This window comes from Solea senegalensis, linkage group LG14 (genome assembly GCF_019176455.1).
Source record: "Solea senegalensis isolate Sse05_10M linkage group LG14, IFAPA_SoseM_1, whole genome shotgun sequence".
NCBI lineage: Eukaryota > Metazoa > Chordata > Actinopteri > Pleuronectiformes > Soleidae > Solea > Solea senegalensis.
In genome coordinates, this window is record NC_058034.1 from 9994471 (window position 1) to 10009772 (window position 15302).

The 15302-nt window shown below is 38.6% G+C and overlaps 1 protein-coding gene and 2 long non-coding RNA genes across 3 annotated transcripts; all 3 read left to right on the plus strand.

Moving 5' to 3' along the window:
* The first annotated feature begins 1340 nt into the window (after nt 1-1340).
* Nucleotides 1341-2925, plus strand: LOC122781233. The gene is made up of 3 exons (XR_006361777.1): nt 1341-1455; nt 2164-2231; nt 2782-2925. It is a non-coding gene; the product is annotated as an uncharacterized LOC122781233 (long non-coding RNA).
* Nucleotides 2926-4904: 1979 nt separating this feature from the next.
* On the plus strand, nt 4905-5264 carry LOC122781222. Its single transcript, XR_006361776.1, has 3 exons — nt 4905-4935; nt 5015-5106; nt 5192-5264. It is a non-coding gene; the product is annotated as an uncharacterized LOC122781222 (long non-coding RNA).
* Nucleotides 5265-10712: 5448 nt separating this feature from the next.
* On the plus strand, nt 10713-13848 carry LOC122781341. Its single transcript, XM_044044996.1, has 3 exons — nt 10713-11562; nt 12194-12307; nt 12811-13848. Exons 1-3 carry the CDS (start codon nt 10821-10823, stop codon nt 12906-12908), a joined length of 954 nt encoding a protein of 317 aa, XP_043900931.1. The 5' UTR covers nt 10713-10820; the 3' UTR covers nt 12909-13848.
* Nucleotides 13849-15302: the final 1454 nt, after the last annotated feature.

Consider the following 15302-nt stretch of genomic DNA (forward strand, 5'->3'; position numbering starts at 1 on the left):
ATGAATCATGTAGTCAAAGGTTTCTGTAGTTTGTCTAAAGTTCTTTCAAAGTGCTATAAAGATTTTGTAATTGATTATGATGAGCTATACCAGGTCTTCCTTTATTCTCAACTGGTAATTGCTTTGATAAGATAACTGGATCCTGATTTGATTATGAAGCTAAACATTTGATTTATATGCAAGTGTAGTCACTTTAGGTTGTAGGTGTTATTCAGCCCATGGATAATTTTATGACATACTTTAAATCTGGCATTTGTTGGCACACTTTTGATAGCCTTTTAAGTCTTAAACTTTACGTACTGCCATCAGCCTTTGTAGTCGCTAACTGAAATCGAATTCAATATTAATGCTGAATTGTCTCACTCTGCCAAGTTTATTTCCCTCTAAAGGAGTTGAACCTTTTTTGTGTTCATAGTCTTTTTGTGCGTCATGTTGGGAGGCCTCCCAGCAGGGGATTTATATCTTCCCCTGTAAAACTATGCGTTACTCGCCTTAGGGATGCAGGGTTATCCTGCATAGTTTTTCATAAATCAGATTGTAGGTTGCAGGATTAGAGCGCGTTTCTTTTCTTTAGGAGGACACAAACCTGGCAGAGAGACAACTCTGATTATTTAACTGATTATTATTTAACTTCCGCCAAATGTTCAAACATTTTAACCATACGATGACTTGAAATAAAACCTTTATTCTGTGGGCTGAATTCAGACAGAAATCAGACAGAATTTAGCTTCATGTTAAAGACTGTTTTAGTACCCTCTTGTAGCAGGAGTGAGTGGCTGCAGCTTTTTAATTTATTTACCGTTATTTGATTTGTTTCTTGGATTGACTTGGTGTCTGGAGCTTTGTTGTTAACAGTGATCATCTAAACATATAAACACAAGTGGTCTTTTGGCTCTTATTTGTGGTTAGAATTATCTTAAATGGCTGGCAAAAGATTGCTTGTAACTGTCAGTGTAGAACAGGAAAGGCAGGTATAGGTTAGGGAGGGTATCTACTGGTGAGCTCTGACTGGATGTGAGGACCTGTCACACTTGACCAGGTGAGCTACCTGAAGATTTGTCCTTTGTTTAAATTTTTTTTTTTTTTCTTGTGACTTATCAAATTCTTCCTTGTTTTGTAGAGATGAAGGCTGCAGCACATTCCTGTATCAGAGGACTCCATGTTGGACACCACAACCTGGAGAAGTTCCGTCCTGGATGGCTGCGGTGATGACCTCTCCCAAGATGCACCGACCTTTCTATTATGAGGACTTCACCCAAGATAAACCGACCCTTGTACGACGAGGACTTCGCCCAAGATGAACCGACGAGGACTTCGCCCAAGATGAACCTTCTGGACTTTGCCCAAGAAGAACCGACCCTTCTGTGACGAGGACTTCACCCAAGATGAACCAACCCGTAGAAAGATGAAATGACCCTTCTACGATGATGCCTCTTTTCCACGGGATGTCTTCAGGTACGTTCTTTCAGATGGGACTCAATAAGTTTAATCCATATTTACTTAATGCTAAAGTGTGCTGACTTAGTTATTTTTTGTTGGACCTTGCCAGACTGTACACATGCCTCAGTGGCTGCTATGTCACTCTGCCCAACAGGACTTGGTCAATTTTGGCTTAATGTCAGCTTAATTATTTGCTCAAAATATTCAAGCTCTGCCTTATTGTGAGCCAGTTATCTGAATTGGCAGCTGGTTTGTCAGGTTACAGCAGTTAAATCATTGGTTTAAATGGGGCTGCAACTAATTTCTATTTTCATTAACTTGTGATTCATTTTCATGTTTGGGCCCTAAAATGTTAAATGTTCACCGTTTCTAAATTCAATTATATTCCTCGAAAATAGTTTTGTTTTTTTTCAATGATTGCTTGAATGGACCAAAGAAATTAGTAAATGTTCACATTTAACAAAATAAAAAAAATCTGAAACTCAAACACTTAAACCAATCCATTATCAAAATAGACAAAAGAAGACTAAAAACAAGTTAAAATGGCTGCTGGGCTATGTCAACTCACTGTTCCACTCATGGTCATTACTGAGTTCTTCACTGGAAATACTTCCTCGTGTTTTTATGTTAAATGTTTAAAAACAGATTCAGGGTTATGCATGTATTTTTATAATTTTAAACATTTAATGTAGTCATTAAAATTTTTCTTTTTTTTTTTTAAAGGAATTTCCTGCTTACGGAGACCTGGTCAGACCCACCATATACAAAAGCCTGAGCATGTCAAAAAAAAGGTGAGTGATACCTTCTAGAGATAATTTACTACCTCATTGAAAACGTTATGGCTAATTTTCATAATGTATTTAACTGATGGTAATATATCATATTAATTTAATCACACATGTTTTTTTGTGATTTAAAGAGTGTGGCTATATGAGGTACTGACATTTCTATACTTGAACTTAAAAGGCATTCCTTAAATCTTAATCAACTTTATTCTACATCACTTGTGTTTATGTTAATTTCTTTGTTTCACTGTTAGAATAGAATTTGTGCTGGCAGCAATGTTTTCACTGAAAGTGAGTCTTTATATCTCAGGCTGGGTGAACCATGTCTGTACCTCATACAGACACATTCTAGAACACCTTACCTAGTTATTTTACACCTGTAACAATATGAACTTGAACATTGTAAAAATTACAACTTTCTTGCTGTCTAACTGTCTAACTATATGACTGTCTTGTCTGTCCTGTGTATCTCTGTCTCTCTCTTTCTGTCTGTCTGACTTGTGTGTGGTCTCCCTCTGTGTGTCTGGTCTCTGTCTGTCTGTCTGTCCTGTGTTAGATTTATGGCTTTGATTTTAAAATTTTATTTTGGTCTTGAATCTCCGTTATCATAGTTGCAACTTGGACTGTTGACAAATGTAGAAGCTTTATTCTCAACTGGTAATTGCTTTGTTAAGATAACTGGTTCCTGATTTGATTATGAAGCTAAACTTGATTTATATGCAAGTGTAGTCACATTAGATTGTAGGTGTTATTCAGCCCATGGATAGTGTTATGATGTACTTTAAATCTGGCATTTGTTGGCACACCTGATATCCATTTAAGTCTTAAACTTAATGCACTGCCCATAAACCTTTGTAGTAGCTAACTGAAATTGAATTCAATATTAATTCTGACTTGTCTCACTCTGCCAAGTTTATTTCCCTCTAAAGGAGTTGAACCTTTTTGTGTTCATAGTCTTTTTGCGCGTCATGTTGGGAGGCCTCCCAGCAGGGGATTTTTATCTTCCCCTGCAAAACTATGCGTTACTCGCTTAAGGGATGCAGGGCTATCCTGCATAGTTTCTTACATAAATGGGATTGTAGGTTGTAGGATTAGAGCGCGTTTCTTTTCTTTAGGCGGACACAAACCTGGCAGAGAGATAACTCGGATTACTTGTAGCAGGAGTGAACAGCTGCAGCTTTTAAATTTTATTAAATCGTTATTTGATTTATTTCTTGGATTGACTTGGTGTCTGGAGCTTTGTGGTTAACCCTGATCATGTAAACTTGTAAACACAAGTGGTCTTTTGGCTCTTATTTGCGAAGCTGGCAGCTGGTTGAAATGATAGGACTTTATGGCTTGCCCAAAGTGGGATTTTTGTTAGCGCATAGGGTTAATGTCTCACCATACACTAGCTATTTCAGCGAACAAGTGTCTGTCGTCTGTTATTACCCATGACTTTCTTTCAAATATCACAATTTAGGCAGCTTGTAGAGTCATTAGGAAGATGCTTAATCCCAATGTCTTGGTTGGTTGCATGAGAAACAGCTATCTCTTAGATGTTTTGGTGAAGTTCCTCCTCTAACTTGCCCTAAAGTTTCTCTCCGCTTTAACTCTTGTTGACCTATGCATTAAATGATTCGTCCAACTTGTCTCAATTTTTTTCTCCCTGCAGCCTTCCACCACCCACTGCTGCTGTTGCATCTGCTACAGGTAGTTGTTTCCCGATTCACTGCGTCTTCATGTGTTGGGTAAGAAGTGTCATTAGACTACTAACAATGTAAACACCTTTTAAATGCTTGATCTAATTTACCCAAATGGTTCATCAGTTTAGTTTACAAAAAATCATTGAAATTTACATTATTGGGGTCAGTAACCTGACCTCTAAATGTTTGGGAAACCATGCAAAAGATCGTGAGCTCTCTGCATGACCCAACAGCATCGATGTTTGAGTGATTTAATCGCTTAATTTTTAAATCAGTCAAGATTTTATGAGCTGGGTCTTCTTCACACAACAGAGAACAAGGTAAATTGAGTCGACTCGTAACATGGTAAGGCATTTCGTCCTTCCCCTTCTTCTCTGTGTGTGAGGAAATCTGGCCACGGATCCTGACTGAGTGGTATACCATGACTGTGCAGTTTCCAAAATCAGACAAGGATCCATCTGATTTTGTGACTCAGCTTGTCATGATATGCATTTATCTTCCTCTGAAACAAATGATTAGAATTGACAGGTTTGTAGTGTAAATCACATCACATCACTTGTAGATGGTGAAGCATTTGTTTAAATTGGGTTCAAGCATTTTCAGGTGTCTACTTTGTCAATATTCTGGTGCCACGTCTTGCTAAACACAAGAGAAGCTCTGAATTGTGAAACTGCTGCCTCTTGCAGATGTTACAACAGCAATGGCTGATGAAAGGCTACAGGGAGAGAAAATGAGATCTGAGGACAAGAAGGTGGAATTGATTTCATGCTTAGCAAAATGAGGGTTTATGCAGAGCAACCTTTTTGTGGCAAGGCTACAAAATCAGAAGGAACGTGTGTCTGGGCAACTTGGAGATTTACAGTTTTTCATTCAGCCAACTAAGACATTGGGGTTAGCATCATCCCAAATGGCTGGCAAAGATTGCTTGTAACTGTCGGTGTAGAACAGTAAAGGCAGGTATAGGTTAGGGAGGGCATCCATCGGTGAGCTCTGACTGGATGTGAGGACCTGTCACACTTGACTAGGTGAGCTACCTGAAGATTTGTCATTTGTTTCCATTTTTTTTTCCCCTTGTGACTTATCAAATTCCTCCTTGTTTTGAAGAGATGAAGGCTGCTGAACCGACCCTTCTACGACGCAGACATCGACCAAGATGAACCGACCTTTTCCACCTCTTTTTCAAGGGATGTCTATAGGTAGGTTCTTTCAGATGGTACTCAATATGTTTAATCCATATTTACTTAATACTAAAGTGTGCTGACTCTTATTTATTTTTTTTAGATGTTGGATCTTGCCAAACTGTGCACATGCCTCAATGGCTGCTACGTCACTCTGCCCAACAGGACATGGTCACCGAGATTCTTTTAAAAAAAATTTTAAATGGACTTTAACCCCCCCGTCCCCACTGACCCACAACCACACATACAAAACACTGTACATGTGATGCATCACCACACTGAAATACAGACACTGCTCCTTTCAGCCTGTAATTTTAGACATTGAAAACTTGTATTTATTGCCTTCTTTATATCAAGTAAAACTTTTGTTCTTATCTTTATGGTTGACTTGTATTTTTTCAGTGATTCTGTGATGAGTGTTATTTTGACAAGTTAGTGCTTCAAAGATGTGGAATTCTTTTGAAACGAATAGGTGTAGACTTGGCACCTTTTGACACTGCAAAGTGTTTGGTAGAGCTTAACCAGAAAACTCAAACCCTATATGGATTTGTACAAGGTTATAGGGAATATAATACATGGACTCTGAAACAGGGAATGCTACAGTGGATAGTGATGCTGCTACTTGCCCGCATCTCACAACTTCCTTACTTCTAGCCAATAACACTAAATATGACTAATGTATAAAAATATGCCACTGAACATTAGACTACTTTGCTTTAAAATGCCTTCTTTTAACTACAGATGTATTTTTACTATTTTATTTCGTCTGGCTTTTCATTTTACCTTTAAATTCTGTCTTTACCATTTTATGCTTAAAGGTATTATTTTTCTACTATTTCTATTACTGTCTGCTTTTCAAATAGTTATTTGAACAGTGTTGCAGTGCCATTAACACCAGCAGCAATATGAGCAGCCACACATTCAATGCTAATATTTCTGACTGTCTCAGCCTCAGGTAGGTGATGTGATAATTCACAGCTCCACACATTAGTGCAGCAAAATATTCAGCAGTTAAATAAAACACCAAAGTGTGAGGCACAGATGTACAAGATGTTTCCCAAAATAAAGATCAGACTTGGGACAACAAACAATGTTAGACTTTACTTCCTGTTTCAGGGTTCTACTTCCTGTGGGGAGGTAGTCTTTTGTTCAGGACGGGTCTGGGGTCTCGCATATCAAGTTTCAGGTGGATGCAACAATCCCTGTTAAAGCGGCATCTAAAACTGTAAGTGTAATTCTGTCTGCCGTCACCAGGGGGCGCAGTTTTTGAAATTAAATTTTTTCATACAGGCAGCTTCAGGGCCGGACTATCATAAATCCTAGAAAGTTTGGTTCAGATTGGACCAGGATTCGCAAAATTGTAACATTCTGGGTTTTTTTGTATTTTCTGCTTCCACCAGGAGCCACCGCTTTCAAATTGTACCGTTTTCAGCAACATAATTGTCTTCTGCAACGACCCATCATCAATCATAGCAACTTTGGTTGGGATCGGACCTTCCATAACTTATAAGAGTTATAAGAGTTTCGTTGTCTGTTGTGAAAAATCAGAATTATCGCCAACTTTGGCGCCCCTATCTCATACGTCATGCTACATTTTAAAAACCTACAGCAACTTTAGATCCTCAACTTGACCACAGTGACCTCACCAAGTTTGAATGTGTTGTGAAGTGTTTTCGAAATTGAATATTTTCATAAAGACTTCTTTAGGGCCGGAGTATCATCAAATGAATGAACACTGGACGGAAATAAATCTTGTAATATTGCAGTAGCTTATGGAAACAATGCCACAGCGAATGAGTGCCGTAATCAAAGCTAAAGGAGTTTTTTGCATCAGTTTTTAGCTCCGCCCAATTTTTTGCCACACATTCCCCGAACCACTTATAGATGTAATTTTTCACCAGGTCTGATGCAGTTGCAAAAATTTGTGAGTTTTGGGGTATGTTCAGGGCCTCAAAAATGCAAATCATTTGGCGGGCGGAAGAATAAGATAAGTTCTACGCACCTTGTGCTCAAACCCTAATAATATTAAATATGCCAGATGAACTGTATTTTCATTACTTGCTACACACTGTAAGACCACCACACCTCATGTCACAGTGAAAGATAAAACCAGGCTGAAATATAATCCCATTATTCCAGGTCTGGTCTATTGTGCTCTATAGTTTGAAACTGGGTCATCATAATTCCCAGGAACACCCTGATCCAGTGCGTTAAGTTTGTTGTTCTACAGACTGTGACAATGAGGACAGCTTGTTTTGTGGCTCTGACTTTAAGAAGCTGGATCCTCCTTCGGTTTGTTCGAATACTTTTTATAATTATATTGGGAACTTCTTTAGTCGGTAAGTGTAAACATTTATAATAGTAAAAAAACAACGTATCTTTACAAAGGTGTGTGTCGGTATGTTGTGATTTCTCTTTAGCAAGAAATATAAATGCAGGATCCTGATTTGCATTATTGTTGTGTTTGCTCAAAAAAAGAGCATTGTTGTGTCCACAAATATGGGATGATTACAAACATGTATTTTAGCCACAAGATATTGACCTATATCATTTCAATTTGCATTATTGAGGAAAATCAGCACTTTGTGACTGCCTTTCACCCTATGTCAGCTGGGATTGGCACCAGCAGCTCTCCAACTCTCATGTGGTGGATTAAAAGACAATTAATTCATTAGTTAATTGATATCTCCCCTAAATGCAGCTGATTACTTTACAATTGCTAATGGAACTCCAGCTTAATCAAATCATCAGTTTGATTGTTCAGCTTACTGTTCGAAATTTCAGTCATGGTGTTTCTAACACCGTACCTACCTTGACTAAGACGATGACGACAAAAAGAAAAACGTATACATCGCACTCATGACTAGCACTTCATCGTTTGGCTTACTCGAAGCTCTTACTTCTAGCTCTTATTTGTACCCAAATGTTTAAATGCACTTATTGTAAGTCGCTTTGGATAAAAGCGTCTGCTAAATGACATGTAATGTAATGTATCAGTTTGATTTTGTCATTTGTCATTGCTCTGATTCGTCAGTGGGCTCTGGAGGAACTTTCTCCTGGTCGTCTGATAAAGAAGCACTTCTGCAGCAGGCCTTCGCTGCAGGTTAGCACTGTTTCTCAACTACTAATATGAATGCACTCCTGAAGCGTATTTATTCCACAATTCAAGCTGGTAACTTTCTGTTTTCTGTGTCGTGTTCTCACAGGCTCAGCATATTCCCCACAGATTAAACATGGTGGTGCTAACCTGACAGAAAATCATGTCAGAAGAAGAAGAAGCTCTGACATGGTGGAAAGTGCTGATTTGCCTCCAAATATTTTGACCGCCTCTCATCTCTCTTCCCTCAGAGATCTGGTGTCAGACAAGAAAATCACAGGTTGCATAATTGCACTAAACCTCCCCCTCCTCACTCAACTGCTTCTATTGCCTTGTTTGTTTCACTCTGCTCTTGTATCAGACGGATAAAAGGCAATACTTAACAACATTAAGTTAGTTTTGTTTTAAAGGTCAGCTCTTTTCAACATTGGTCGACAACCTAATATTTATTTTAACCTTTGAAATGTTTAAAAACTGGAAATCAAGTGAGAAATTAGTCTTATAAGCTTGTTCTATGATTACACTGGTTAACAAATGAGAATTTTTCTGGAGAATCAGGTTTTGAAAAACCAAATATATAAATATAAAGATCAACCTATTCTTCCTCTGCTTTAGCTAACATGAGCTTTTGACCAGTACTGTGCATCACATTACATCAAAAGCATGGTTATACTCCCCTCTAGAGGTCGAAACACTGAAATGTATAGATTGTCATTCCTCTCAGTACAGTTTTCAACCTCCAGATGGCAGCAAAAATAAATTGTAGCTTTGGTGCTTCTTCTGACGTGTGTTTCACAACAGATCCATCTTTGTGTTGTGTTTGTATAGTGGGGGGAAGTCAGTAAGAGCTAATAAATATTTAGTGTTTTATGACGAGGCGGGTTTCAACCACCACATTTGCCCACATCCCTTTGGTCAGTCCATCGTGGAACAGTAAAAATATTTAATGAAACCTATGAGATTATGCTTATTATATTATTATTATTATTATTATTATTGTTATTGCTTGTTACATGAAATGCTTTAGATTATTTTTTCAAGAAGAGACATCGTGGCGCTATGTATAAGAAATTTTCAGATTTGACGGAAGCATAAACATACGGTCTTTAGCCTGTGATTGACATTCTCATATTGATAACTAAACAAAACTAAACAAAACAAAAGGCTAAAAGCAGTTAGAACCCAGTATCCAACAATAATTGTTCACCCCTGACCTGGATATCAACTTCCAAACCATTTTTTTGTGATATTTATGGACAAAAATGTTTTGTGTGTGTGTGTTTGTCCTTTTCTCTTTCTGAAGTTCGCTTAGGTCTCCGTGTATCGCTCAGTGGTCCAAGCGAGCTTCTGGACCCTCAGCTCCTCCTCTCCCTTGGCAAAGAGGTCAGTAAATGATTTGATTTTTTTAAAAAACACATACAATATGTCTTGGTGTTTCCTCAGGAACAGAATGTGTTCCAGAAAAAAAATGGAACCAAAAAAGCATGGAGGCAAAAAACAAACTCAACGCCCAACTAATCAATGATTACAGAGTCTAAAGGTCAAAGGCTGAAACCACTGTGTTGGTTTTGGTCAGACAATGACATTTAATACATTCATCTGTAAACAACAAGGCTATGACTCAGCAGCTGAACCTAATTATATCACTACTCTACTCTGTGAGGGAAGTGGCATTTTTGACTGACTGCACCTTTCAACTGCAGCCACTGATTAAAGGATTAGAGTCAGGAGAATTCAAAAGACCTCTGATGCAGTGGAGGAACAAGTTGAACTTGAACATCATTGACCTTTATGGGACTAGGTGGTGTATGAGTCTGTGTGTGTGGGGGGGGGGAGCATTGTTTGGACAAATGCTTGTTTTTTTTATTTTGTTGAAAAGCCAGGAATCTACAACACTGGAGGGAAGACGGGAGTCTTTTCCATGAGAGTAGTGGGAATTAAGAGAGTGACCTCTTCACCCTGACATGTCATCACCAAACACTCAATCCCAGGAGAAATTCATGAAAAATAACTACACCAGGGTGCCAAAGATACGGAACCGGCCCAGCAGAGGGTCCAATCTGGCCCGAAGGATGAATTTGTGAAAGTTCTGCAAATTATACCATAGAAATACTATATTTTTTAGTTCCAGATCACTGTAACTAAATGTCGTGTTCCTTTGTAGATCCACTGTGATCTGTAAGTTGTCATGCACATGTGTAAATGGTAAATTAAGCATAATATTGTTATTTTTTTCAGGAAATGTCAGATTGTTCATTACATGTTTTGTACAACAAAGGGCCCAGAACTAAAATGAGTTTGACACCCTAATTTTGCATTATTTCTTTCTCCTCCTTTTTTTTTTTTTAGCAAAAACAATTGTAAAGTTTAGGCTTCAATCAATATTGTGTGTGTAATTACCCATTAAACATTAACTACAAATCTGTGTCGAATGCAGTGATCGACAGTTCAGCAAGCCCACTGAAGTCAAGCAGCCAATAGCAGCAGACGCTGAGTATCTAGACCCTCCCTCTTCAGTCATGACGACCGAGGCTTCGCTGCACTTCGCCGGTCAGTGAGCTGCAGCAGCTGCTGTGAGTGGCCTGACGCTCTCCTGTCAATAAAAACAGACCCGCGCACGCGTAATTGCGCAAGGATGGCAGACTCCGTGGAGGACACGCTGCCCGAGGAGGAGAGGGAGTTCCAGAAGATTATAGCACGGATCGGCGGCAGAGAGAGGATTTATTTTGTCTCTGATGTCTGTCAAAGTATAGAGGTGGACGGGGTTGACACTGGGACACTACACGAGTTCATACGCAGCGTGTTTCACGTCGGCAGCAGTTGTGCCACGAGCAACGGACAACAACACACATCTAACCCGGGCAGTGCCGAGGACACGGCGGGTGAGAACCACATCTGCAGCCACTCACAAGTGGATGAGTGTCAAACGACAGGGATGAGGCCCGAGGACGTGGACTTAAAAGTCTCCCCGGTGGCAGGGGACAAGGAGACCGTTCACAGGACAGCGACGATGAGTACAAGCATTTACAGTTCGAAGCGAGTGATAGACTTCCCCGTCATCGTCTTCCTCTTCAGACAGACATTTGTCAGCAAAAACTCCAACCAGGTGTGCTTGAAGGAGATCCTGAAGGACGTGAAGGCGCGCACGAAGCGTGCCAGAATCGCCCGACCAGCTATGATCGGATTAATCCACAGCAGACAGGAGGACGCCGAGGCGCGTCGCTGTGCGCAGCTCCTGGAGCGTCTGATCCGTTCAGTGTTCCGCAAACATCCGGCAGACACGATATGGACCGACTGCTTCATCCCCGCGACAGAGTCCAAAGTGCTCAGCTTCAAGAGAAATGCCTGCAAAGTTATTCACTCATCTCAAACAGCAGGTGTAATAACACATTATCAGTGTTCAAATCCTGTGTGATTAATCGAGTGTGCCGTAAACCTAATCATAATGTGCAATTTACTTGGAGTTTGAACTCCCTGTGGTCTGTGTATTGGCGCTAATGTACATATTCTGATTCTGATGTATTGATATTCTTTCCCCCCAAAATGATCTATTTTCAGAAAACTGTTATATGCATTAACAATATACAGTTTTAGGCGATAGTCATTAATACAACACAGAAACTGGTGTCAAAATATTACCAGTATTTCAAAACCGTGAGATTAGAATGAATACAATTATTGCCATGAAATATCACAATATTTTAGTTTGTCTTATTTTCTTACACCCCTGTATCATGTATCACACAATCCCACTGATTGACACCACACATTTAGAGAGCCATATCTTTAGGGGATAAATTGCCCCTGATGTTGTTGTTTATTTGGCAAAGTCAATGTTTGTGCCTGCAGAAATAGTTATTTAGGTCAATCCATGACTTTCACAAGACCACACATTTCCCTGCTGCATGAAATGGGTGCAAAGGCTCAGGAACAATGGGAACATTCATGAAACAACCAGTGTTTTTGATAAGCTGCCAAGCTGTTAAATTCTTTATAATTGCCTTAAAGATAATACCAGCGATGGAGGGAACTCGCTTTTCTGGCCATTCCGATGTTTGTTCCAGCATCAGAGAAAAGGAGACAGAAGCCAGACACACAACCCAGCAACCAACCGGCAAACAGGTATCTATACATAGTCTGGCTGAGTTTCATGAGCTCTTTTATTTTTCTTTTCTTTCATGTTCACTCTGTATTGTTCACTTTGAATCAGATTTCATGCAGTGGTGATCCCTAGTTATGCTTTTAAATAAAGAACAAGGAAGAGATCAGCCTCAAAATACCAGAATGCAATCAGGGCATGTTAGACATTTTTAAAGGAAATCTTGTGCTCTTACTGTAATTGCCTGTTTATCTTCAAGTGGCACAGTGCAAAAAATGAATGATGCAGAAGCAGATGAGGCAGAAAAACAAAACAAATGACATGCTGAAATAAATGTAAGCATGTAATAAAAACTTGGGTAATGAGACTGAAGTTCACAAGTGACATTTTAGCTATGATTAAAACTATGTTGCAGAGCACACATAAAGGGAACACAGAAACTGCAGAATCCCACTTCAACCTGATTTGTATTTATTTCATTAAACACAGTTTCACTGTGTATAACTCTATTTTATTTGTTTTTCAGGTGACACCGGAAGTCCAGAAGAAGGTATACCACTGAAAACCAGTCCCATGACTGTAGGGCACTATGTGGATAAAGAGCCAGCTGGAGGTGACAGCTGAAGTTGGTGCATGTGACTTCTGGGTGCATGTGACTTCTGGCTGCTTTTCACGAAGCACAATCTCACTGTGAACAAAAAGTTCAGCGCCCTAGAACACTGACGGTGTTTCTTCATAGTGCTCAACATTTACACTGCTGAAACATGATTCTTGGCTTGAAGCAATATATTTTGTTAAATGTCATCCTGCTGATTTACTCATCGTCCTTCATGCACAATAGCTTTTCCCAGAGGGAGTTCCAGTTTCTGTGTTACTGTGTATGAGCAGTTCAGTTGTACAAACTGATTCTCTAAAAGAGACTTGCAGGTGAGCTTATTGCAGACTGCAAAATGGCTAGCTGCATGATTTTGCAGTTTAATTACAGGACAACATTAATTGGTGGCCGCTTCATGTGTTGTTATGTGAAAAATATATTCTTATCACATTTGGGTCTCTTAATACCAGTTGAGCACAATTTGAATGCTATAGCATTTATGTAGAAAGTTATGTGATGTAGACACCTTCCAGCTTCTAGTAGGAACCCAAACATGAAGGATTTACGTAGCCTTTTCTTTCCAACAAAGGGAGGCTCTCACTAATATTAGTGTAGTGTTCTTAATTATGTATTCACTGTTTTATTTTCCATGTTTTCCATGTATGTATAACTATCACGCAACATATCTGGAGCCAAATGGTATTCTGGTGTGGAAGAACTGGACTTACTGCACTGAGAACAAGAGTAACTGTGATCTGGGGAGGGACCAAGTGCAGTGGCTTATTTTTTATTTATCCGCCATGCAGCAATGTTTTTTTTCTGTCATTAATCAGGAATTGTGCCTTGAATGTGTGCTTCTATCAAAAGCATTACTTCAACATTAATGGGGATGTCTGCCTTCTTTACTTTATATGTTTTTAATATAGTTCACAAATTATATGTTAATATAAAAATATTAAAAAAAATATTGTGTTTATTTATTGTTTGATTTTAACTGTCTGTCCATGAAAAACAGGATTATCTTTTCCACCTGACTATATGCACGGTTACCACCTGGTTTTCAATAAGCCAGCCCAACTATTTCTGGTAAACTGTCAGCCAAATATGCTTTGATGTTCTACAGTCGGTGCCTGTATAGAGTTTTGGCCCTACTTCTTGTTTTGGACTACATAATAGATTAAACACAATCAGGTTTTATGCCAAATAACCACAGTTCTAATAATATTAGACTAGTCCTATACATACTTGATTACTCACATTTAACCACTGACAACAGCTTCTTATTTTTTCTACATTTCTTTTAGGCTTTTGACACAGTTGAGCATAACTTCTTGGACCAAGCACTAAAACAATCTGAGAATTCTGTGATACCATTAAAACTAATTTCTCTACATGTGAACATATTAAATCCAGCAATCCTCAAGACATTTCACCATTATCACTAAACTGGCAGATGATCCAACCTTGTTTTGAAAGGTCAGCTCCCAAATATCCCTTGCCATGAGTCTCGTAGATAAATTATAAATAAAAATATTGTCATGCTGAAGTGTCGCCATAGACATAAAGCTCAAAGAGCGACCAAAAATGTCTGCCGAATTATCGAGAAAAACTAAAGGGAAAATCAATCAATGGCTTTTACATGATTTATCCTTTTGGACAGGATTTTACTCTTTAAAGCTGAAAGTATTTCCAGATTAACATAATGCTGCTCAGTCAATATATGTAGATCATATGCTGATAAAATGTTATTTGATTTTGTTGAAAGAATTTGCACTGATTACTTACAAAAATCAGTTTTGATGAACAAACATGATGCAGGTGGCCTCAATTTCTTCACTTCAACACATTACATTAATCTAAGCTGCTCTGTGGTGTTTCATTCCCCACTATTTATTTTCCTCTTTTGATTGTTTACATTTTTTATTGTTATGTAACTATAATGTTGACAAAATTCCCCTTCAAATATCTTCATTACAAAAGCAAAGGTTACGATCCTGGAACCTGATTTACAAGTATAGCTTTGCTCCACATAGATTTATTATTTGGAGCAACAGATACATTTTGTGCAAAAATAAAACACTCTTTCTACAACAATGGTTAAACAACATAGCCAACTCTATAACTATATATTAACACCCCAGACTTCTTGTTACATTGTCTTTGATGTCATTCGATCATTGTTCTTTTTCAACATTCTAAACATAATGGCAATTTACCCAGTCTATTTGACATAACTGAAACTTCTATTGCATGTCAAGTAAAGGTACAAATATGAACAAGGAAATACATCATTCTATTCAACAATTTGAAAAATTGTTTGTCATTACATGTAGTCCTTCTTTCTTCTTTGAAATACTGGTCTTAATATGCTGGAAATATTTGCTGGGGGTAAAGGTTAGGCGATTACCACTTATGACCTGTAT